The 26,862-nt window shown below is 42.9% G+C and overlaps 1 protein-coding gene across 1 annotated transcript in view; it reads right to left on the bottom strand.

Moving 5' to 3' along the window:
- Positions 1 to 26,862, bottom strand: part of Retreg1 (reticulophagy regulator 1) — a 137,596-nt gene that overhangs the window by 78,522 nt on the left and 32,212 nt on the right. The window contains exons 2-3 of the mRNA XM_026393594.2: positions 19,341 to 19,447; positions 6,810 to 6,840 (exon numbers count right to left, since the gene is read on the bottom strand). Coding sequence (XP_026249379.1) covers positions 6,810 to 6,840; positions 19,341 to 19,447 — 138 coding nt within the window. The remainder of the gene's footprint in view (positions 1 to 6,809; positions 6,841 to 19,340; positions 19,448 to 26,862) is intronic.

The following is a 26,862-nucleotide window of genomic DNA, read 5'->3' as shown; positions in this document are numbered from 1 at the left end:
TTTTTATGGAGATACATCATTGATAATGAGGGATAATTAGTATGACTCTCCATATCAGTTTCCTCCAAAGCAGCTTTAAAATCTGGTCCCTTGTTTCACACTTGTCTTCAACAGGTCTCATTTTTCAAAGTGCAACTTGAAAAAATGGACGCAACAGATCAGAGTCTGGATGGGGAACGCTGCAGCCCAGTCCCTGCAGCCCTGCTAAGGGTTTGTTGTGTGCTGATGAATGGGTCCCTTCTTTTGTAAGGAAGAAAGAAAAGGGCTTTGACTCTCCCTTGTACAATAGATGACTACAGAATTGTGCTCAATTATTATTTTTTAAAAAAGGAATGAAAGGCCTATTCGAGCTTTTATTTTGACAGGGATGGACTTTCAAAGTGGTGCTGAGCTCCTGGGCTCCCCAGGCATCCCCCGCCAGAGACAGATCAGGCACAATGAGCTTATGCCCGGGGCCAGAGGGTCCCAAAGGTCACTGGCTATTTCTTTTTTCTTTTTCTTCTTTTTTTTTTCTACTTAACCCAATCAAATTTGGCTGACTTTACTACAAGATTTCCTTTTAAAACTCATGGAGAGGGCTGGGGATGTGGCTCCAGCAGTAGCGCGCTCGCCTGGCATGCACGGGGCACTGGGTTCGATCCTCGGCACCACACAAAAATAAAATAAAGATGTGGTGTCCACCAAAAACTGAAAAATAAATATTAAAAAATTCTCTCTCTCTCTCTCTCTTTCTCTCTCTTTAAAAAAAAAAACTCATGGAGATGTGACTCCCTCTTTATAGGTTACCAACCATAAAACTAAAACCTAGAGCTTTCCCACACTATGGGAAAGGTACAAGGTCCAGGCCTACAGTGTGTAAGTTACAAGGGGACTTTAAGTCACATTAGAAAAATTAAAACTCTAAATTCTATAGTTTTCAACACTTGAGAGTCAGAACGATTGTTGTACTAACACGAAAGGGAGTAAAGCTCTCAGGCTATCAGCTCTGCGTGAGAACCCAGGTCAGCCAGCCTGCTATACGGTTCTGATGTGAATGATGAGATGACGAAATGTAAAACAGCGATCTAAGCTCCACTTCTCAGAGGAGACAATTTGGTGAAGGCTAGATGGCTGTCCCTTGTGATGGCGGTATAATGCTGACCTTGGGATCTGATGTCCTAGACACCTCTGACTCAATGGCTCCAATCTGCCCTGGGACCTAGGCAGCTGGGACAACACCAGGACTTGGATTTTACATCCAATGATTCCTGGATCCTCTCTCTCTGCCCTTCCAAATCCACAAGCACCGGGATGCTTGGCTGGCAGTTAGGGTGAAGCCCACCAGACAAAAGGGCCTTTCATTTCCCAGAACTGGGCTACATACTGCTACTCTGAGAACACAGAGAGAGTGACTGGGAGTGAGAGAGCTGGGAGGAACTCCTGTGATCCAACCCCGCCAGAGTAAAAGGCTGATGGCCCTCTCACTGGACCTTTGGCCCCAGACAGACCTACCCTGTTAATTCTGTACTCTGCTCTCAAGAGACCAGTCAAGGGGAGGCCACCAGACACCAGTCACCGTCTGTACTATTGGAAGGTCACCACCCTCTTCTTGCAGATAGCATGCTGTTGGCAGCATCTGGATACCTAGAATGTCTGTGAGAAAATGCCACAGCTCTCGGCCATAATTTTGAAATTTCATATTTCATTGCCACCAAGAAAACTTTTTTTGTAAATTGGTACTAAAGAAATAGATAAGATTTATGCCAGGTGTGGAGGTGCATGCCTGTAATCCCAGCAGCTCAGGAGGCTGAGGTATAGGAGGATCTCAAATTCAAGGAAAGCCTCAAGCAACTCAGCAAGACCTCTTTCCAAATAAAATATTAAAAAGGGCTGGTGTTATGATTTGGATGTGAGGTGTCCCCCAAAAGTTCATGTGTGTTATAATGCAAGAAGGTTTAGAGGAGAAATGATTGGGTTATGAGAGCCTTAAACCCAATCAGTGAATTAATCACCTGATGGCAAGTAGAATCCCTGTCTCTGTTTCCTGATCATCAATGTGAGCTGCTTCCCTTGGCCACACTTTTCCACCATGTTGTCTTGCCTCACCCTGGAGCCCTGAGGAATGGAGCTGGCTGTCTATGGACTGAGACCTCTGAAACCATGAACCCTCAAATAAACTTTTTCTCCTCTACAATTGTTCTGGTCGAGTCTTTTAATCACAGCAGAGAAAAAGCTGACTAAAACAGCTGGAGATGTGGCTCAGGGGTAAAGTGCCCCTGGGTTCAATCCCTGGTATCAAAAAAAAAAAATTAAGATGAAAACAACCCATCTCTTAATCTGGGTGACAATGAACAAACTATTGAAGAACTAGTAGAGACATTTTGAATGATTGTTACATATAAGTGAAGATGTTTCTTTATAACTCATACTTACTGAGCAGTACCTGGCCACGCTGAAGGCAAGTTTACATTTTTAGAAGACACACAGGCGGGACAAGGTAACACTCTTGTTTTCTCTCAAACAGATGATTTTTCAATCAATTGCCGTAGTTTTCATGCAGAAAGAAAAAGCTACTATGATCGTGTGAACCAAGTTTCAAGTCAGTGCTAGGAATGAACCATAAAAGCTGTTGACTGGGTTCAGCTGACAGATGGCTCTGACTAGATCCTGCTCCGATCCTCGCGGTAGTGCCTGGGGAAGGAGGAGGCCGCTCAGGAGCCCTTCTCAGGACACACCCACTGACAGCTACATTTTGACACATGAGTTTTCCATGTGCCTAGTCTGACTTGTGAATGGCATCTGATTAAAATCATCCAATTTTTATGATTGATGAGACCACTGGAAATCAACCCTGGCTCGAGTACTATGTATTAGTTCAGTGAAACCTGGAGAACTTTGCAGATACCCCCAAGTGTCCAGAAGAGCTGTTTCCTGGGCAGGAGCTGTCACCACCTTCCTGAATATTTTGAGGTTAGTTTAGATGATGATGAAAGCACATTTCCCCAAAGAATAAATAACACTCTGTGAAAGGACAAGTCTCGGGGCGACTGCAGGGAAGAAGGGAGGAAGAAGTTTCTTTTTAATTCAAAAAGCTTTATAATGGCACTGAATGGTGAGTGCAGTGCTCGGATCCACTTTTCAAACTGAAATTAATGCAACTGACGCTCCTTAAATGCTCCTCCTGCAAAGGAAAGCACAGGGGCAGAGGGCCTGACTTACTCTATGGTCCAGCACCCACTGAAATTGATCCAGTGCCGCGCTGGAAAGAGGCAGGACAGGCCCTGCTGTCTTGACTGAGAGCCTCAGCTGTTGGGCCCATGGGCGCAGGGGGATTGCCAGCTACTGCCAGTGAGGTGAGGGTGAGGGTCCTGCTGGGCATCCCCGATGGGAAGTGAAAAGACCCTGGTCCCACACAGAGCCTCCCTCTGCTGCCAAGGATCTGCTGATCAGCTGCTGTGTGTTCTATCCTTAAAGAGTCTCTTACTTTTTCACTGTTAAAAACATAAGCTCTCCCCAGGGCCAGATGCTAAGGATCCCTGTACACAACACACCGAATCACCCTCAAAGCAATTCAAGGCACAAACATTTTAATTTCACACCTCCAACGGGGAGAAGGGTATTTCAGGTTGTAGACAACAGAGGACAGATACAGACAAGTTTCATTCCAGGATAAATTAAATCAGTTTGAGAGTCACTGACCGCAGAAAAACATGAAGACGACAATATGGAAGAGATGCACAGACCCTCAAATAGACCTTCACAGACACTGACCTCTGGGCAGGACATCTGAGATGATGAATCTGACTTCCCTCCTAACTGAGGCCAGGAGAGGAGTGGGCCTTGGCAAGATCAGTAGCCTCAAGGGTGGGACCAGGATAAAAACACCTAGGGGACAGGGAATGAGACCCTTCCTAAAAGGCTACTTCCTTTGTCATGCCTGAGCACCCTCCCTAAGGAACAAAACATTATCTGTCCAACAAAGGACACAGAAAAAGGAGTTATTTCTCTATGACCAAACCTAACTGGTAGTAGAGTGAGTCCTGTGGTCCTGTTGTGCTCATTACTATTTTTTTTTTCCAAATCATGATCAAATAATAAAATGGCTTCTCTATGAAAAGAACACACACAGTAAAGATTCTTAACACAAGCTGTCCGTGTGTTCAGAAGGACTGTGGGTGGCAAGGACTCCAGGAAAGAAGGAGAGATATCAGGGCCTTTTGTGCTACTATAACAGAATACCTAAGGCTGGGTTATTTATAAAGAACAGAGATTTATTTCTCATAGTTCCAGAGGTCGGGAAGCATTCGCCAGATGAGGGGCTGCATCCTGTGAGGGCTTCTTGCTGTGTCATTACATGGTAAAGAAGAGGAAGAGGAGGAACCTGCAGCCTCAAGCCCTTTTATGAGCTGCATAGGGCCATTCCTGAGGTGGGGGCCTCGTGACCGCCTCCAGTGAGGTCCCAGCACCTAACACTGTTGCACTGGGGATTAGGTTTCTGACACATGAACTTTAAGGGACACGTTCAAATCATATCAAGGGATGACACTGGTCAAATTGAGCAAACGTGAATCTGCAAGGATTTTGCATCAGAAAATCACAGGTTTTTGTTGTTTGTTTTTTAATCTTGTTGCAGTTGTAGATGGACAGAATGTCTTTGTTTTGTTTGCTTATTGTGTGGTACTAAGGATTCAACCCAGTGCCTCACACAGGGTAAGCAAGTGCTCTGCCACTGAGCTACAGCCCCAGCCCCAGGTTTTTTTGTTTTTATTTTTTTTAAATCCTGAATTCAAGCAGCTCACCTGGTCTAACCTTCTCCCAACCACAACTAGAGAACAAGCCTCAGTTCTGCCATCTGATGAATGGGAAAACCCAGGTACAGAGAGCCTAAGATAAAGACCCAGGACAGCCCAGCACATTCATGGGGGGGGGGGGGGTGAGACTAGGAGCAGGCCCTGGGGCCAGGCTGGGGAGCTACCTCCGTGGACTGTCCTTACACTCAGATTCTGCTCCCTGGCTGTGTTCTCTGATCTAATCTTCACTTCCCAGATAGATTCTCCTGCTTCACAGAGAACCAGCCGGAGGCAGCTGCACCATGACTCAGCCAGGCAGTCAGGCTAAAGTCAAGTCCTGATCCTGCGGACAGCATGTCCCCTTGTCACCGTGTGATGAAAATGGCCCCTGGCTTCCATGGTCCTCCCAAACATGTCACCCCAGTCGAGAAACACAGCAGACAGGTTTCCAGAGGGGCCTCGTTTTAGGCAGCTCTTTTGCTGCTGTGACCAAAAGACAGGAACAATTTTAGAGGAGGAAAAGTGTACTTGGGGCTCAGGGTTTCAGGGGTCTCAGTCCACAGATGGCCGGCTCCATTGCTGTGGGTCAGAGGTCAGGAAGAACATCATGGCAGAAGGGGGTGGGGGAGGAAGGGACTCAGAAGATGACACCAAGAAGCAGAGAGAGACAGACAAACAGCTCCACTTGCCAGGGACAAAATATAAACCCTAAAGGCACCCCGCCCCCCAGATCACCTCCGCCAGCCACACCCTACCTGCCTGTTTATCACCCAGCTAATCCCATCAGGTGACTCATTTACTGATCAGGTTAAAACTTGCATGACCCAGTCATTCCGCCTCTCAGCCTTCTTGCATGGTCTCCCACGTGGGCTTTGCGGGGAGCCTCACATCTGAACCACAACAGGCCTCCTATGGTGTACCTGACCAGTGCTCCTCAAAAACATCAAGATCAGCAAAAATAAGGAAAGGCTGAAAGCCATCGTGGCCCAGAAGAGCCTGAGGAGACAGAACCACTAGCCCAGCGTGATGTCCCGCGTGGGACGCTGGAACCGCAAAGCAGCATTAGGTAAGAACTAAGGGACCCTGAACAAGGCAGGGACTCAGGTCCATCCGAGCACACGGCTCTGCTTCATGACCTGAGACCCATCCCCATGCTGAAGCCAGATGTCAGCAACGGGGCCTGCGCCTGGCAAAGGCAATGGTTTGTGCAGGAGTTTTCGTGACATTATTTTGTCGTCCTTTTCACACACCCAGTTCATGACGTCCACTTGACGCCAGGCCAGTACCCCAACCACCCTTTCTAAGTCATACAAATATGTATTTTAAGGCAGAAGGTTTTTTTTTTTTTAAAAACCAATCCCTACACACATTCCTTTCCCTGCAGACTGATCCCCACACTGTCCTCAGTTTCCTGCTTCCCATGTGTCCAAGGGGTGAAGTGAACCCTCATCACCTGCAGCATCCCTGTCCTCGTCCACTGGAGCAGGCCCTTCCTGCTGCCAGCAGATGATGCCAGATGAACTGGGCCGAGGTCTGGCCGTGGCAGGCGAGTGGTCAGCGGCTGCTCAGTTTCCACTGCACTTCACCTGCCAGCCGCTCACCCCTCCCCATCTTCTCCCCCACTCCAAAGTCCTCTAGATGGACAGCATGTCTAACCCTCGGGAACATTCCAGTGGAGTTCTCCATCCCCACCACTGCAGCACTGTCCACACCCCCTAAACGAAGCCTCAAAGGAAGTCCCAAAGGGAAATGCGTCCCTCCCTTCACTTCCAAACCCCCATGCACGATGCACTTCCCACACAAGGTCCCCAATATTAAGACAAAATGTGGACCATTTCCTAAATGAGTCCCAGTTTTATCTTGTTCTCAGTTTCACTGTATTTTTATTTTTCCACTCCTGTAAATTACTATAGGACTTAGATCCCCCGTCACTAAAAATATGAAGTCAAAGCCACGTCCAGGCAGCTCCGTCCCCCTCCCCTGCACCCTCCCCTGCACCCTCCCCTCCACTAGCCATATCATTGAAAGAAAGTCTCCTACCTTTCACTGAGGCTTCTCCACAACTGTGCACCTGCAAGAGGGAGAGGAAAATGAGAGACTTAACCAAGCTTCGCTCTCCTGAGGCATTTCCCAACTTAAAAATATTACAAGATATGTCAAGTGGAACCTTGAGATCTTCAGGCGCTGCAAACTATCAGATCTTAGGAGGTATACTGCTGGTGCCAGGACTAATTCAGGCAGTTAATTCACAAAAAAAAGTTAGTGGAATCCTTCTACCTGCAAAACAGTTGAGTCGGTGCCCTGAGGGATGGAATGCTCCAGCCACACACAGTCCCTACCTCGGGGGCTTCACTGTCCAATGTGGCAGACCAAATGTGTGCTCCAGTAAATGTGAACCCAGAGAGGCAGAGCAGGAACCAAACAAGAGGAGGAGTAACCATGAGGGTGGGGGGCGAGGATTTGTGGCTGTTCCAGGGAGCATGAATAATAGAGGTGGCATTGAAGGTGAGTCTTGGCACCATCCTGGCAAACTGAGACGACTGTGACTGGAAAAGGGAGATTTTTATCTAGTCATTCTTTTTTTTTTTTTTATTAGTTGCTCAAGACAATACAGTGATCTTGACATATCATACATTTGATTCAAATAGGGTATAAATTCTCATTTTTCCACAGATTGCAGGATCACATTGGTTATACATCCATGTGCATACATACAGCAATCCTAGTGTCAGTTGTATTCTGCTGCCCTCCCTATCTCCCCTCCCCTCCCCTCACTATTCTCTGCCCATTCTACTGTGACACTTATCTCTCTCTCTCCCTTTTTTTCCTTCCCTTCCCCCTCCCACCATCATATATGTATTTTGTGAACCCATGAGGGTCTCCTTCCGTCTTCCGTGCAATTCCCCTTCTCCCTCCCTTTCCCTCCCTCCTCTTTTCCTTGTTTTGTGGTAATCTTCTTCTCATGCTCTTCCTTCCTACTCTGTTTTGAGTCACCTCCCTTATATCAGGGAAGACATTCGGCATTTGTTTTTTAGGGATTGGCTAGCTTCACTTAGCATAATCTGCTGTAGTGCCATCCATTTCCCTGAAAATGCCATGATTTTACTATTTTTTAATGCTGAGTAATATTCCACTGTGTATAAATGCCACATTTTTTAATCCATTCATCTGTTGAAGGGCATCTGGGTTGGTTCCACAGTCTAGCTATTGTGAATCATGCTGCTATGAACATTGATGTAGCTGTGTCCCTGTAGTATGCTCTTTTTAGGTCTTTTGGGTATAGTCCGAGAAGGGGAATAGCTGGGTCAAATGGTGGTTCCATTCCCAGCTTTCCAAGGAATCTCCATACTGCCCTCCAAATTGGCTGCACCAGTTTGCAGTCCCACCAGCAATGTACAAGTGTACCCTTTTCCCCACATCCTCGCCAGCACTTATTGTTGTTTGACTTCATAGTGGCTGCCAATCTTACTGGAGTGAGATGGTATCTTAGAGTGGTTTTAATTTGCATTTCTCTGACTGCTAGAGATGGTGAGCATTTTTTGTGTGTGTGTTCTTGTTAATTGATTGTATATTCTCCTCTGTGAAGTGTCTGTTTAGATCTTTGGCCCATTTGTTGATTGGGTTATTTGTTTTTTTGTTGTTTAACATATTGAGTTCTTTGTATATTCTGGAGATTAGCACTCTATCTGAAGTGTGAGGGGTAAAAATTTGTTCCCAGGATGTAGGCTCCCTATTTACCTCACTTATTATTTCTCTTGCTGAGAAAAAACTTCTTAGTTTGAATATGTCCCATTTGTTGATTCTTGATTTTAACTCTTGTGCTATAGATGTCCTATTAAGGAATTTGGAGCCCGACCCCACGAGATGGAGATTAGGGCCAACTTTTTCTTCTATTAGATGCAGAGTCTCTGGTTTGATTCCTAGCTCCTTGATCCATTTTGAGATAACTTTTGTGCATGGTGAGAGAAAGGGATTCAATTTCATTTTGTTGCATATGGATTTCCAGTTTTTCTAAGCAGGAAGGGTGAAACAGGTGGTATAGCGATACCAGATTTCAAACTATACTATAGAGCAATAGTAACAAAAACAGCACATGGTACTGGTACCAAAAAAAGCGGGTAGACCAATGGTTCAGAATAGAGGACACAGAGACCAATCCACAAAATTACAACTAGCTTACATCTAGTCATTCTTTAGGTACAAGCTTATGTCTAGGCACAAATGAAAGTATATAGACATGCATATAATTTGCTTTTTAAAATCTCCAGTGACTGTCTTCAGTGGCTCATTTTTTGTTTGTTTGTTTGTTTGTTTGTTTTTTGCAGCCCTAGAGAATGAACCCCTGGGTGCTGTATCACCGAGTTATTCCCAGTTTTTTTTTTTTTTTTTTTTTTTTTTTGAGTGAGAGTCTCACTAAATTGCTCAGGCTAGTCTCAAACTTGAGATTCTCCTGCCTCATCTTTGGAGTCCCTGGGACTATAGGCATGTGCCAGCACACCTGGTGACTGAGTCTTGATATTATACTCAAAATAATAAATGGCCATGAGAACATTTCTGCATGGTCCATCAGACAAAGGGTCAAAGGTGTTGTCCTTATGTTCTTCACAATCCCCTATCAAAGGTCCAGGTGATAAGTTGACTTCCAGGAAAAAGTTTCTCAAAACTGTTTTCTGCATTTCCTCAGACCAACAGAACTGTGCAATTAAGTCTACAGCCCTACCACCCTGAACATGCCCCATCTTGTCTGATATCAGAAGCTAAGCAGGGTCAGGCCTGGTTAGTACTTACATGGGAGAACTGCATAATTAATCTGATTTCCTTTTTGCCTTGGTTGCCTGTAAGCAAGGGGATAAACCTGTTGCTCAGAAATGTTACGCTGTGAGACTTCTGCTCCTCTGATAGACCTCTTGTAAACAGCATTATGTTTTATGTCCCTTCAAACTCTTTGGAGTTAGGTGGCATATAAAAGCAAATCAACAACTCAAGAGAACCCAGGCAATTGTGAGCAATAGTGAAGTCCCAACTAGAGTTGGGAGCTGGATGGACTCAATTCTACAGACATCAGCACACCTTGACACATGACATTTCCATAACAACACTGCTGCCAAGAGTCGGGAAGGCAGACGGTGGTATGGGATGCTAGTGTGCTTGCTTGTCTTGTTATTTAACCTGGTGGAATAAGTATGGTTGGTGGACAAGGGAACAAGGACACTAAAAATAGCAAGGACAGAATCTCTACAGTCTTTGAGCACGGACTGGAGGAATGAGCAGAGAAGGGGCTGAGGGACAGTGTATGAGAGGCAAGGGGCTGAGCAGGAAGAGTAAATCAAGAGTCCCTGAGCCAGCTCAGCAGGAGCAAGGAGCCAGGGAGGGTAGGTGCAGGGTGCAGTGGCAATGGAATTTCAGGCTTTATAAATGGTGGACATACAGTACTTCCAAAGGCTAAGATCAAAGATGAAGCTACCTAGCAGGTGACCATCCAGCCATCATCTGAGCCAGAGAGAACCACAATCAATGGAAAGTGCATGAAGATCTAAGTGGACCACAAGCCCTACATATCCCTATTCCATAGCAGCAAGAGTGCTCAGCCTGTGGCATAAACAGATAGTCCAGATTTTGCAGAAGGGAGAAGGCCTAAAGGGATAGTGGTTGCAAATGCTTCCCACTGGTAGCCCTGGGGAGTGAGGGGGACACTGGCTAAGCCCTCTTCCTATCCACAGAGCTGTAGCTAAAGATCTTAAAGAGAGCCTGGGGTGGAAGTGGCTGGTTCTACTGCAATGGGGAGAAAAAAAAGGTGGTAGGATCAAGTTTAGGAATGGGAGAAGAGTTCTCCATGGCACAGAAGAATTCCCCAGAGCGGAAATGATGGGTTAACACTGGGGCACATGTGCTCAAGGACCCTGCTAAAGAGAGAAAGGAGAGAGATCTGCTGCAGAGCGTGGCCTATGCAGACCAGCCACTCACAATAGGATGTGGGTTCCCTTAGGTTTCACAAAAGCTCATTCATTGGATGATAACTCTGCTCCCCCATCCCAACTGCTTTCTATTTCATATGAAGCACCTAGGATGGTACCAAACATAGTAACTAGGAGTACCCAGACTCACAGAAGTAGAAAATAGAGTGGTAATTGATCAAATTACATTTTTATGTGTGTACAAACATCCCACGATAAAACCCACCAATCTGTATAATTAAGACTCACCAATAAAAATTTTTGAAAAAGAAAGAAAGGTGGTTGCCAGGTCCTAGGGGGAAGGTGATGGGGGACTAGTCACTAGGTGCAGGTGTTCAGTCATCAAGAAAATTCCCAGCCAGAGCTGCTATGCCACATGCACCAAGGTAATCACACGGCACTTGAAAATTCGGTCAGAGGGTTTAAAGAAGATAACAACTGGGAGAGGTGTATATGAAGTTCGTGAATATCTTCAGTCACAAATGTGGGGAGCAGGGAAGCCAAGAGAGGGGGAAGGAGCAGAGCTGCCGGCGGCCCGGCGGCCTAGTCTTCCCCCGGGCTGTAGTGGACACAAGCCAGCTGTCTGCCAAGAGTGGCTGACGGCTCTGACTGAAGCCACGGAACTACCAGAACCACATCTGCATCCAACTTGGAGCGATTCTGTGCCTCCCTGGGACTGGGCATCATGGCAGCGCGCTGTGCTGGAAGCCCCCACCGACAGGCTCAGCCAGCCATTCACCAGCTCAATGGGGTCTTTGTCCTAAAGACTCTCTAAAGGACGCTGAGAAGCCACCAGGGTTTCTCAGTCGCCGACTGGGCAGCTCTGGGAAAGCACAGTAATGAATTCCATCTTCCTTTTTCTTCTTTCTTACAGAGAAATGCTATATTCAAAGCAATGTCACCCAGTGAAAACCCTGAGAGAAAGACAGACCTGAGACAAAGGCAGGTCCCCCAAGGCAGACCATAAGGGCTCTGCTTGGGCAGGGAGCCTGGCGTGTCTGGATCCCCATGGAAGCCAGCGCCTACACAAGGCCCTGGCAGAGAAGGCACTCAACCCAGGCTGACTGACCAGTGAACAGACACCATGCTATCCTGAATCCCTGTCAGCCAGCAGAGGAGAGGCCGCTGTGCCAAAAGTACTTCTTATTTTTTTTTAATTAATTAATTAATTAATTATTTTATTGGTTGTTCAAAACATTACAAAGATTGCAGAATCACATCGGTTACACATCCACATTTTTACATAATGCCATATTAGTGACTGTTGTATTCTGCTGCCTTTCCTATCCTCTACTATCCCCCCTCCCCTCCCCTCCCATCTTCTCTCTCTACCCCATCTACTGTAATTCATTTCTCTCCTTGCTTTTTTTCCCCATTCCCCTCACAACCTCTTATATGTAATTTTATATAACATAGAGGGTCTCCGTCCATTTCCATGCAATTTCCCTTTTCTCTCCCTTTCCCTCCCACCTCATGTCTCTGTTTAATGTTAATCTTTTCCTCCTGCTCTTCCTCCCTGCTCTGTTCTTAGTTGCTCTCATTATATCAAAGAAGACATTTGGCATTTGTTTTTTAGGGATTGGCTAGCTTCATTTAGCATAATCTGCTCTAGTGCCATCCATTTCCCTGCAAATTCCATGATTTTGTCATTTTTTTAGTGCTGCGTAGTACTCCATTGTGTATAAATGCCACATTTTTTTTATCCATTCATCTATTGAAGGGCATCTGGGTTGGTTCCACAGTCTAGCTATTGTGAATCATGCTGCTATGAACATCGATGTGGCAGTATCCCTGTAGCACGCTCTTTTAAGGTCTTCAGGGAATAGTCCGAGAAGGGCAATAGCTGGGTCAAATGGTGGTTCCATTCCCAGCTTTCCCAGGAATCTCCATACTGCTTTCCAAATTGGCCGCACCAGTTTGCAGTCCCACCAGCAATGTACAAGTGTACCCTTTTCCCCACATCCTTGACAGCACTTATTATTGTTTGACTTCAGAATGGCTGCCAATCTTACTGGAGTGAGATGGTATCTTAGGGTGGTTTTGATTTGCATTTCTCTGACTGCTAGAGATGGTGAGCATTTTTTCATGTACTTGTTGATTGATTGTATGTCCTCCTCTGAGAAGTGTCTGTTCAGGTCTTTGGCCCATTTATTGATTGGGTTATTTGTTTTCTTCTTGTTTAATTTTTTGAGTTCTTTGTATACTCTGGATATTAGGGCTCTATCTTAAGTGTGAGGAGTAAAAATTTGTTCCCATGATGTAGGCTCCCTGTTTACCTCTCTTATTGTTTCTCTTGCTGAGAAAAAACTTTTTAGTTTAAGTAAGTCCCATTTGTTGATTCTTGTTATTAACTCTTGGGTATGGGTGTCCTATTAAGGAATTTGGAGCCCGACCTCACAATATGTAGATCGGAGCCAACCTTTTCTTCTAACAGATGCATAGTCTCTGATTTGATATCAAGGTCCTTGATCCATTTTGAGTTAACTTTTGTGCATGGCGAGAGAAAGGGATTCAGTTTCATTTTGTTGCATATGGATTTCCAGTTTTCCCAGCACCATTTGTTGAAGATGCTATCCTTCCTCCATTGCATGCTTTTAGCCCCTTTATCAAATATAAGATAGTTGTAACTTTGTGGATTAGTCTCTGTTTTATATTCTATACCATTGGTCCACCCGCCTGTTTTGGTACCAGTACCATGCTGTTTTTGTCACTATTGCTGTGTAGTATAGTTTGAAGTCTGGTATCGCTATACCGCCTGATTCACACTTCCTGCTTAGAATTGCTTTTGCTATTCTGGGTCTTTTATTTTTCCATATGAATTTCATGATTGCTTTCTCTATTTCTACAAGAAATGCCGTTGGGATTTTGATTGGCATTGCATTGAACCTATAGAGAACTTTTGGTAATATCGCCATTTTGATGATGTTAGTTCTGCCTATCCATGAACAGGGTATATTTTTCCATCTTCTAAGATCTTCTTCTATTTCTCTCTTTAGGGTTCTGTAGTTTTCATTGTAAAAGTCTTTCACCTCTTTTGTTAGGTTGATTCCCAAGTATTTTTTTTTTTTTTGAGGATATTGTGAATGGGGTGGTTTTCCTCATTTCCAGTTCAGAAGATTTGTCGCTGATATACAGGAATGCCTTTGATTTATGCATGTTGATTTTATATCCTGCCACTTTGCTGAATTCATTTATTAGCTCTAGTAGTTTCTTTGTAGACCCTTTTGGGTCTTCTAGGTATAGGATCATATCATCTGCAAATAGTGATAATTTAAGTTCTTCTTTTCCTATCTTAATGCCTTTAATTTCTTTTGTCTGTCTAATTGCTCTGGCCAGTATTTCGAGAACTATATTGAATAGAAGTGGTGAGAGAGGGCATCCCTGTCTTGTTCCAGATTTTAGAGGGAATGCCTTCAGTTTTTCTCCATTTAGAATGATGCTAGCCTGAGGCTTAGCATATATAGCTTTTATAATGTTGAGGTAAGTTCCTGTTATCCCTAGTTTTTCTAATGTTTTGAACATAAAGGGATGCTGTACTTTGTCGAATGCTTTTTCTGCATCTATCGAGATGATCATATGGTTCTTATCTTTAAGTCTATTGATGTGGTGAATAACGTTTATTGATTTCCGTATATTGAACCAGCCTTGCATCCCAGGGATGAATCCTACTTGATCATGGTGCACGATCTTTTTGATATGTTTTTGTATATGATTTGCCAGAATTTTATTGAGGATTTTTGCATCTAAATTCATGAGGGATATTGGTCTGTAGTTTTCTTTCTTTGAGGTGTCTTTATCTGGTTTGGGGATCAGGGTGATATTAGCCTCATAGAATGAATTTGGAAGTTCTCCCTCTTTTTCTATCTCCTGAAATAGATTGTGGAGTATTGGTATTGGTTCTTCTTTAAAGTTCTCTTGTAAAACTCTGCTGTATACCCATCCGGTCCTGGGCTTTTCTTGGTTGGTAGTCTTTTGATGGCTTCTTCTATTTCCTCACTTGATATTGGTCTGTTTAGGTTGTCTATATCCTCCTGACTCAATCTGGGTAGTTCATATGTCTTAAGGAATTTATCGATGCCTTCACTATCTCCTATTTTATTAGAGTATAGGGTTTCAAAATAATTTCTAATTATCTTCTGTATTTCTGAATTGTCTGTTGTGATCTTGCCTTTTTCATCCCGTAAGCTAGTAATTTGGGTTCTCTCTCTTCTTCTCTTTGTTAGCATGGCTAGTGGTCTATCAATCTTATTTTTTTTTTCAAAGAACCAACTTTTAGTTTTGTCAATTTTTTTGATTGTTTCTTTTGTTTCGATTTCATTGATTTCAGCTCTAATTTTAATTATTTCTTGCCTTCTATTGTATTTGCTGCTGATTTGTTCTTCTTTTTCTAAGGCTTCGAGGTGTAGTGTGAGGTCATTTATTTGTTGGCTTTTCCTTCTTTTAAGGAATGAACTCCATGAAATGAATTTTCCTCTTAGTACTGCTTTCATAGTGTCCCAGAGATTTCGGTATGTTGTGTCTGAGTTTTTGTTTACCTCTAAGAATTTTTTAATTTCCTCTTTGATGTCTTCTGTAACCCTTTGTTCATTCAGTAGCATATTGTTTAATCTCCATGTGATGTAGGATTTTTCCTTTCTCATTTTATTATTGATTTCCAATTTCATTCCATTATGATCAGAAAAAATGCATGGTAGTATCTCAACTCCTTTGTAATTGCTAAGATTTGCCCTGTGACATAATATATGGTCTATTTTTGAGAAGGATCCATGTGCTGCTGAGAAGAAAGTGTATCCGCTTGATGTTGGGTGGTATATTCTGTATATATCAATTAAGTCTAAATTATTAATTGTATTATTGAGCTCTATGGTTTCTTTATTCAACTTTTCTTTGGAAGATCTGGTGAGAGGGGTGTGTTAAAATCTCCCATGATTATTGTGTTGTGGTCTATTAGACTCTTGAACTTGAGAAGAGTTTGTTTGATGAATGTAGCTGCACCATTGTTTGGGGCATATATATTAATGATCGTCAAGTCTTGTTGGTGTATGGTTCCCTTGAGCAGTATGTAGTGTCCTTGTTTATCCCTTTTGATTAACTTTGGCTTGAAGTCTATTTTATTTGATACAAGTATGGACACCCTTGCTTGCTTCCGGGGTCTGTGTGAGTGATATGATTTTTCCCAACCTTTCACCTTCAGTCTGTGTATGTCTTTTCCTATCACATGAGTCTCCTGTAGGCAGCATATTGTTGGATCTCTTTTTTAATCCATTCTACTAGCCTATGTCTTTTGATTGGTGCATTTATGTCATTAACATTTAGGGTTACTATTGAGATATGGTTTGTATTTCCAGCCATATTTGGTTATGTTTGTTACTTAACATGATTTGTTTTTCCTCTATGCTTAGTTTTTCCTTTACTGTACTACCTCCTGCTGTTGGTTTTCATTGTTATTTTTCATTTCCTCTTCCTGTAATGTTTTGCCAAGGATGTTTTGAAGAGCTGGTTTTGTAGCTGCAAATTCTTTTAACTTCTGTTTGTTGTGGAAGATTTTCATTTCATCTTCAATCCTGAAGCTTAGTTTCGCTGGATACATGATTCTTGGTTGGAACCCTTTTTCTTTCAGCGTTTGAAATTTGTTGTTCCAGGCTCTTCTAGCTTTCAGAGTCTGTGTTGAAAGATCAGCAGTTATCCTGATTGGTTTACCCCTAAATGTAATCTGCTTCCTTTCTCTTGTGGCTTTTAAGATTCTCTCCTTATTCTGTATGTTGGGCATCTTCATTATAATGTGTCTAGGTGTGGATCTCTTATGATTTTGTACATTTGGTGTCCTGTAGGCTTCTAGTATTTGGATTTCTTTTTCATTCTTTAAGTCTGGGAAGTTTTCTAGTTTTATTTCATTGAATAGATTGCTCATTCCCTTGGTTTGGACCTCTATACCCTCTTGTATCCCAATAACTCTTAGGTTTGGTTTCTTGATGTTATCCCATAATTCTTGGATGTTCTGCTCATGATTTCTTAACATTCTCGCTGAGCTGTCTATGTTCTTTTCAAGTTGAAAAACTTTGTCTTCGTTGTCTGAAGTTCTATCTTCTAAGTGTTCTATTCTGTTGGTAATACTCTCATTTGAGTTTTTAATTTGGTTTATTGTTTCCTGCATTTCCAGGATTTCTGTTTGTTTTTTATATCCTCTATCTCCCTATAGAGTCGATCTTTTGCTTCTTGGATTTGTTTATGTAATTCATTGTCAAAGCGATTTTTCATTGTCTGAATTTGCTGTATAATGTCTTCCTTGAGACTCCAGATCATCTGAAGCATCCAAAAGTACTTCTGTTCTATGCTCTTAACTGCCCCTCATACAACCCCCTGGTGTGAGGATGGTTCCCCCATTTAGCAGGATAAAGAGGTTCTGGTGATAAAGTAGGCTGAGTCACAGTCCTGAAGATATCAAATCTTCATCCCTGGAATCTGGAAATGTGACTTCATATAGAAAGAGAGCCTTGCAGATGTGGTTGGGTTAAGGAATGGGAGATGAGCAGATCACCTGCCACCCGGGTGGGTGCCAAAGGCAATCCAATCACAAGTGCACTTGGTAGAGACAGGCTGAGGAGGATAGATAACAGACAGAACCCACCAGAAGCTAGGAAAGGGCAGATTCTTCACTAAGGCCTCCAGAGGGCATCCAGATCTCTGACTCCTTGGTTTTGGTTCAACAATACCAACTTGGACAAGTGGCATCCAGAACCACGAGAGAAGAACTTTCTTTATTTTGAGCCACAGCGTTGATGGTATTTTGTTACAGCAGTAACAGGAAACTAACATAGTCTGTTATATGGCTTCTCTACAGCTAGAAATGAGTGACCCAGTCTGAGAATTAGACTTTTTAGGCTGGCCTTCTTTCAATTCCATAATATTTTAAAGGACTGAATCTCTGTGATGTACAGCTTTCCTATAATTCATGAGAAGGAAGTTTCTGCCTTTGTGTAACCCATCAAGTCAGGAAGCCAAACTAGAAACTTAAGATCTTCATAGGTCCACAGAATGGAAGCTGAAAGATTCCCTAACTGTCCTTTTCTCACACTTGGCCACTCACACAGAGATCAAGTCTCAGTCTTCCATGTTTGTCTACTCTTTGTAACCTGTGCCCAGATGAGGACCAGATTTGTCATACAACTCAAAGCACCAAGATGCTCAGCTTCCTCCGTGGAACAGCTGGGTCTACCAAGATAATATGGCTGCTGAAAAAACTTGCAACTGGCTGTCACTTCTAGGATTCCCCTCCCAGAGGTTCTAGAGGGGGAGCATGTTATAAAAGTTTATTTGAGAAAATGGTTAACAAACAAGGAGTTGCTGTAGACCACCCGACAAAGCCTTGCACAAAACCAAGGAAATAGATGCTCTGCCTCTAGGTGACCTCAGTGCATATGTGGCAAGCAGGAAGAATCAGTGAGCACCTGCTCAGGTTGAAGCTGAGGCAGTTCAGTGCCTGCTCTCTGAGAGAAAGGGGTAGGGAGAGAGAGGGAGAGAGGGAAGTGTGTGTACAAGAGTATAATCGAAATCTTCAGATTCATGAAACACATTAACTGAACAAAAACAAATGTGTTCACCTTCCGAGATGCTAGGCAAGAGGGAATTGCTTCCAAATCTGGAAACACACTAATGTAAAGCAAACTTCCTAAAAATTGTTTTCACAATGATGTAGTTTAAGAAAGATGTTAAGTAAACCAGATTTAAAGCAGATCCACAGAATGTCTCAATGGTAAACCTGTAACTGTGTGCATTCTTGGTCTCATGTGGGTGTTAGGGAACAGAACATACCTCCTGCAAAAAGGACCTCAATATCTCCACCAGGGTGAGACGTCTGGGCAGTTCTTAAACACATTGGTCCACATGGGTCTCAACCAAAACTCTGTCTCCAGTTGGGGTATAGTCAGTAAAATTAAATGCCTGATTACAATCTCCTCTGGGCTAATTTTGATCAAATCTATCTATTCCACTTGGCTTCATGGGACTCAATTATTTCCAGGAGGGATTTTTGCCCACTTACAAAAAACTAGCTCAAACACTCATGGAAGAGCATCCTCCAACTATGGACAGCTTGATTTATAATATAGTTAACCTACTCAAAAATACATTAAGCAAAATTTAAAATACTGTAAGTTCTCACTTTTAAAATTAATGTTTGAAATTTATTCATTTTTCATGATTGTTTACTCATTTAAAATTTTCTCTATCATTTGCTTTTAAATCCTCAATTGTTTTTCTTCATTGAGGCAGAAAAAATGTTTATATAAACGTGTCCATTTTCCAGTGGACCAGTTGGACCTGATGAAGTAGGATGTAATAAATATTTAACTGCTATCCTCACTGCAGCCTACTTACATATCAAAGTGGTATTTGAAATGGCACTTAGAGCCAATAGGAAAGGCAGTAGTTGAAGCTATGAATCAGTTACATAAATTACTATATTGAAAATAGCAAAATCAATACTTATACAATCTAATGCTTTTCCTGTTCAAAGGAATATTCAAAGGAATAATTGGTTAGTGTACCCTCACAAGAATCAGACATTCAGAGTTGAGAAAATTAAATGCCATAAAAATTAAATCTTGAGTGTTCTTACCTCTTGTTCTAGACAAAACCATATCCTTTATTATTTGCATAATAACACGCCCAAGGATCATGACCGAAATCAGATGATATACTCTCCATGGAGTCAATGCAAGGAACCTGTAACAGAGAAACATCATTATTTCAATATGAGGATTTTCATCTCATTTTTAACAGAATTAGGTTTTCTGCCTGTCCAAAAACATGAAACATCAAAAAAAAAAGCATTCAATAATGATTTTGCTTTTCAAAAACCACCCCGATGTAACTGCACAAAAATTATTTAATAACCAAAGCCAGCAGAATAAACACCCTTGATACACATGTATCCTGTGCTGGGCTTTCTCCGCTCACCTCTAATTCAGGAAGGAGATTTGCTCTCCTGGGAATGAGCCAGCAAGACCCTCAGTGACAAGCTTCTCCCTCAGCAGGTACGTTCGGTAGTGACCTGAAGCACTCTTGTGCTGGCTGAAGAGCCCGAGAGGCAGGATGTTACAGGATGGCTGGACACCCCTGTCTCACAGTTCTCTGAGGTTTTTCGTCTATGCCCTAATCACTTCCCTGAGTTCCCCTTCTCCCATCTCTTATAAATGGCACTGAGGATCAGATTTGCTAATACTTCCTCTTCAAGATGCCAGCCTCCTCGTCCACCTTGTCTCCAAAGAAAAACAAACTAAACATTGTTTACCATGAACAGGTCGCAAACCTGGCAGGACTGTCTTTGGCTGGGCTTGAGAAGAAAAGGAATGACAGAGAAGTCACAAGCAGCCTCGAGCCTTCATCCGAGACGGGAGGCTGAAGCTCCTACTCCACACAAGTTAAATGGCCATGCTGCCCGTTAATATTAACACTGGTGTCATCAGAACTCATACAAAAATCAATTCAACAAACGTCTAATAATGGTGACAAGGGTGTACAGTGAAGTGAAGGACACATGCATGATGGCTCGGTTCGCTTTTTGTCACTGGAACAAAATAGCTGAGAAAAATAACGTAAAGGAGGAGAAGTTTGTTTGGGCTCATTGTTTCAGAGGTCTCAGTCCATGATTAGCCAGGTCCATAGCTTTGGGCCTGAGATGAGAGCCCATCATGGCAGAAGTGTATGGTGGAGGATAGTTGTCCCCTCATGGCATCCAGGAAGGGGACGGGGACAAGATACAGCCCTCAAGGATATGTCCCCAGGAACCTGCCCCCTCAACTTTGTTCCACCTCCACCTTGAGTCCATTCACATTTTTAACTCCTCAAAAGGTTAATCCACTGATGGGGTCAGAGCCCTCAGGATCCAATCACTCTCTCAAACCCCACCTTTGAACATGGCTGCACCAGGGATCAAGCCTTCAACCAAGGAACCTTTGGGAGACAATCTAGATCTAAAGTACTCCAGTAACAACTGCCTTCTATTAGCTTGCTCTCCCCATCAAACATGGGTGAAGTTAAACAAGTCCACAGCAGTCTTAGGGGCTGTAACAGAATAGGGACAAAGAGCAAGATGCATCAAGGAAGGAGTGATTAACTCCAAATCAAGGAGGATTTTATAAAAGTGGCACTTGAACTTGGTTTGGGAGGGTGGATGTTATTCAGAGAAAAATAGAGGCTGCTCCACCTGGTGGATACACATGAACAGAAGGCCAGAGTTGGTAAAGGTTAGTTGTCTGTGGCTTCCCGGGTAGCCTGGAGTGGCCCCAGCAGGAGGTGACAGCAGAAGGAGAGAGTTGGGAGATTGGAAGAGAGAGAGAAGAGACAGAAGGGACAGGAGGGCAACAGATGCTGGTGGGTTCTGAATGATATGCTGCTCCATGTTTGGTCTTTCTACTACTGGCCACAGAAAGAAAGCCAAAGCTATAGAGCAAGAAAATAAAATGATGAGTCATTTGGGAGAATGTGGTGGTGTAGAGAGGAGTATGGAATCCATGCCACCTCCTAGAAGGCCATGGAATGTTTTTAGAGAACTTGGTAAGAGATGCCAGGAGTTGTAGGTAAAGCCCTCCACCAGAAGAGGAGCGACCCAATTTTTAGCATGGTTCAAATGCTAACAGCATGTGTAACCTGGGCCAGGGAATGAGCAGATGGACTAGGTCTATGCTTCCTAAATAATGGTCTACAACTGCCACCAGGTTAGCTACGTGGAAAGCTTGTTAAAACAAAAATTCTCCTCCCCAATTCTCTGAAACAGGTGTCTTAATTACTAGTATTTGTATCTGATAAATATGGATGTATTACCTACAGTAGACCAAACACGGAGCTACCAAAAGGCAATAAATGGTGAATACGGGGCATGAAGGGAAGGAACGGACACCAAAAAACAATCCACCATGCCAACCTGTGTGTCTGCAGCAACAAAAAAGTATCCTTCCACTAAGGGGCCACTGCATAGTTGCTTGCTTGATTGACTGATTTCAGCTTTTAGGTTAGTTTAAGCTCAGGGTGTGTTTTGGGCTCTGTTTCTTTGGGGCCTACCTCTTTACCAGCAGTTTATGATTAACTCTTGCTGTTATCCATATGCTAGGCTGTCCCAGCTCTTCCACATCATATACTAAAGTGGCAGTTTTTAAATCGTTGACAGTGATCCACAGCAAGATATTTATTCACATCAAAAAACAAATGAAACCAAAGTCTCAGAAAAACAGTATTCATCTTCACAACTTATAATGCCTTCCACTCAGTTCTCTCTCTCTCTGTTTAACTGCTGACTGTGACCCACTGAGGAGCTGCAAGTTATTAAGTATAAAAATGTTTTGAGATACAAATCTTGAGATAAAGAATTGCGTTTAGAAAAATCTGTATTTGGCATTTTAATTTCAAATACTGTTTGAGATGATTTGTCTCATGGTTCTACTTTAAAAGTACATATGGAGCAATTCAGAACTGTGATTTGTAATTACAATCTTAGAAACACTTATGAGTTAAATACATTTTTCAAAATATATTTTTAAAAGTATATTTAAAAAATTTTTAAATATATATTTTTGAAATTTATTTATTTATTTTTAAATTTTGATTTGTTATATATGACAACAGAATGCATCACAATTTAGACACATATAGAGCACACTTTTTCATATCTCTGGTGGTACCCAAAGTAGAGTCACATCCTTCGCGTCTTCTTACATGTATGAGGGGAGCTATCTAATATTAGGGAAGGTTTGAGCTTTTTTTTTTTTAAGCTGTTTTCTAAAAATTTGGGTGTAAATTTCAAACATACACAAAAAGAAGGCCAGAGTATAATGAACCCAGTTTCAACAATTCATGGTCAATCTTGTTTTCTCTAGTTTCCCACCCACTAAGCTCCTCCCTCCCTCCCTAGCCAGATTATTTGAAGTAACTCCCAAATACCATATAATTTAATCTGCAAATATTGCCATTTATCCTCCCCCAAAAAAGGTCTTTTTAACAGAGGGACCAACAGGCCTGAAAAATAGTTTCACTCTTAACGTCATCAAATGTCCTCACTGTCCATATCTTCTCATTCATCTTTGCACACTCATGTATACACACACATATACACAGAATGAAACAGCATCTGAAAAGTCACACACTGAAATCGGCCCCTGGGTGTTTTGTTTATTGTTTTCTCTAGACCTGCTGCAGCTTCTCTTTTTTAATTCTTGGAATTTTTTTTTTTTTTTTGTGGAAGAAACACTCATTCGACCAATTAAAAGTCTTCCAGATTCTAGGAACTGTTCATTTTGTGCTTGTGGCTTAGTTTGATATTTTCCTGTATTTTTGTATAGCCTGAAAATTGGAGGTTGGCTATGGAGGCTGGATTAGATTTAGGTTCCTTGCTTTTTCCTGTAAAACCCCCTAACAGGTGGTGGTGTATGTGTACATCAGGAGGCGTGGATTACTACTGGGGTGTCTGGGGTCTATTTTTGATGACATGAGCAGCCAACAAGGGTCACTGCCTAGCATTTAACTCCTGGGGGGCTACTTGGCAGTGATGGTCCTTCATTCCTGCTCCAGATATCAGGTCTCAGCCATAAAGAGGAACTTCCCCTCGGTGATGTGTGGTTAGCCTCCAAGACAAAGCTCATAAGAAAGATAGGATCAAGCCTTGACTCCTTTTATTTACCAGGTTTCCCCCCTCAAGACAATGAGGCATCTCCTAGTACCCTCCAAAGGACACTAGACAGTGTCTTCATTCCTTTTTTAAAATTAGTGCTTTTAAGAACTAAGAATCTGAAAATACATGGTTTCAATACACAGTAGCATTAGCCTTACCCTCAATCTGTTCCATCTTGGCTAGTGGCTCCTAAGCCCTTTTAGGGACAACCTTAGTATTCTTTGATAATGAAGTACTTATAAAGGGACATAGAAAATATAAAATCTGAGCTGGGGTTGTGGCTCAGCAGTAGAGCACTCACCTAGCACATGTGAGGCCCTGGGTTCAATCCTCAGCACCACGTATAAATAAATAAAATAAAGTTATTGTGTCCCACTACAACTAAAAAAATAAATATTAAAAAAAAAGAAAATATAAAATCTACAAATGCAGTCTGAAATGTCCAAAGGGGCACTACTTAACTTGTATTGAAACCAATCATTCACCTAAAATTCTCTTGAAACTGCTTGATAAAATTTGCCAGATTTATAAACAAAGTAATGTTTTGTCAGTTTAAAATTGAGCTCAAAGAAAATATGTGGGTTTTGAATTTGGAACTTTATGAAATAAAAATTTATTTTTTAATAAAAATAAATTTGTTTTCTAAAAAGTAACTGAATGAATTGGTTTGAACTAATCTTTATATGAAAACTGTCACATGGAACATTTTTTTAAAAAATCCTTGCTAGCTGGACATGGGAGCTCTGACTCACCATCCAGAGAAACGCTATTGCTGCCACAGAGTCACCCATCTGGATGGAGCTCAGACGCTTTCATCTGCTCTGCGAACCCCTGAGGTGCAGTCGCCCAGCTTTCCTTCAACACTGCTCAGCCAGGAAGACCAACAGGCCTTGCTGCATCCAGTTTCCTGTGGTATTTTACTGTCACCACTTTTTCTCCATTGACAAGAGTGTCAAACACTGGGAATACACCGACAGCTGAATCACAGCCTGCCCCAGAAAACACACAGGCAAAGTACCACCCTGAACCACAGACTGTTGAGAAACCGCGAGAGCAGGAGAGAGCGCTGGCAACTGCAGGTCAGAGGAAGCTCTCCAGCGAGGAGGCCTCCAAACTCTGACTTCCTGAAGACGTTGGATTTGGCCAGGTGGCAAAGAGACCCGAGGTCCAATGGGGGAGCTGCGTATACAAAGCAAAGGAGACTTGAGTCTCAGACTGAGGAAGTCCACCCCAAATCTTTGGCGCTCTGCCCCTGCAGGCACTTGACCTGGCCTACAGAACCAAGCTCCAGGTGAGTCAAACAGCTCTAGTGCTGTGGGCACTGGCGCTTATATACATATTCCTCATTTTACCCCTGAAACAAGCCACCAGGAAGGCACTGCCAATATCCCCGATGTATAGATGAGCAAGGAGAGGTTTGGAATCCTGCCCAAGCTGCAAGACAAGGGACAGGCAGGACCGGGTAGTGAGGCAGGCAGCCTGGCCCAGAGATCTCTTCTCACCTCTCTGTCAAATGCCTCCCAATGAGTGCAGGCTTCTGCCACGTCTGCCACTATCACATGAAAAAGCTTGGCTGGGTGCCATCAGTTCACAGCTTTCTTCACATTTAATTATTAGACTTTATCTTAGAGCAGTAAAAAAATTAAATAGATAGTACAGAGACCCCATATGTACCCTTTTCCCTACATACGGTGTCCTCTATTAATATCTTGCATTATTATATGGTACGTTTGTAACATCTGATGAACCACTGCTGATAACAGGATTCCCAACTAAGTTCCTAGTTTACATTAGTCTTCTCTTTGTGAGACATATATTCTAAGGATTTTGACTAATGCATAATGCCATGTATCTACCATTATAGTGTTATATAAAATATTTTCACTGCCCTGAAATCCCCTGTGCTCCATCTATCATTCCTCCTATCTTAAGCCCCTGACAACCACTGGTCTTGGTATTGTCTCCATAGTTTGGCCTTTTCCGGAACGACACATAGTTGGTATCACACCGTGTGTAGTTTTTTCCCAGTGACTTCTCTCACTTAGCAGGATGCATTGATGATCCCTCTGCATGTGTGGCTCAAGGGCACATTTCTACTGATCACTGAATAATATTCCACTCTACGTTACTAAAATTTAGCCATTCACCTGTTAAAGAACATCTTGGTTGCTTCCAATTTGGGGCAATTAGGAATAAAGCTGCTATTAACATTCACATGTAGGATTTTTTTTGTACATACACGTTTCCAACTCATTTCAAGACAGACTTTTTAAAACAGTTTCATCATCATGCTGGTTTATATTCAATTTACAGACAGTTAAAACCCCCAAGGATTCCATTCTTCACATGCAGTTTTGAATCTAAGCATGTCCTATCAAATTTGTTCTTTGTGACACAGCCTGTCATTCAAACAGACAGACCTTAATGGTGGCATCGATCATATCTCTGCTCTCTTGTCCAGCTCCAGGACACCCACACATGGCATATCTGCATGTCATCAGGCCTCATTCTCACCACTGATCAAAGATACTGATCAGCACTGGAATCCTGTCATGCCCCATTAGCAGAGTAACCTAGATTCATTAATCAGCACTTCATGAATACAGACCATGCAGCTTACTCCATAAGAATAGATTTTTGTAAGCACACTGCTGAGACCTGCTGTAATCCTGAGGTCTAAATGTCTATAAGTGTTAATTGGCTTGGCTACTGATGAGAACTACTTTGAGGTATGTGATAGTTCCCTGTAGAGGAACTAAACACCATTAGACCCAAAATATCATGGGGCATGTCCCGAGCCAAAGGCCCAGGGTGACGTTGCCCATCTACCCATTTTCAGAACTCACAGAAGCATGTGGTAAGCACCTGGCCCAGGTGAATTCTGTGGCACACAGGCTGTCAGGAGGTTCTTGGGTGCTACAAAACAGTTATCGCAAGAGGGGCGATGGTCAAGACAGAGGGTGTCCAAGAGGTCGTGAGAGCAGACCTTAAAGGGAAGGGTCTGTGGATGTGCACTATCCTCACACAGGGGGTTTCATAAATTTTCAAGACTCAGGGCAAACTGAAATGCAGAGACCTCATCGGGGCTGCAGAAGTCAATATTCCCTTCCCAACCTACTCCTGCCCTAACCCAGACAAATAGTAGTTCCCAAACATATTGCTCCTCAGCTGCAGGCTACTTCTGGAATGTGCATCCAGGATGGATGAGAAGCCCCGGCCCAATCACCCCGAATGCACCCACATCACTGCCAGCCACGACAAGGATGCTCACCATCTGTTTTGCAGCTGTGAAGTACACAGGCCCTCACGCTCAGATGTCCCAATGAGGAGCAGACAGCCACAGTGGGACACAAGTCTTCCCCACTGCTGCAATCAGCCACTGCCCTGGACAGTCACACAGAGTGGGGTTGAGAGGGAGGGACTGGGCACCATGTGACAGGGAACAGGTAGCCATAATCTAACCTGGACAGGTAGG

Source organism: Urocitellus parryii, chromosome 1, assembly GCF_045843805.1.
Source record: "Urocitellus parryii isolate mUroPar1 chromosome 1, mUroPar1.hap1, whole genome shotgun sequence".
Classification (NCBI taxonomy): Eukaryota; Metazoa; Chordata; class Mammalia; order Rodentia; family Sciuridae; genus Urocitellus; species Urocitellus parryii.
This window is presented reverse-complemented; position numbering and strand designations above follow the sequence as displayed.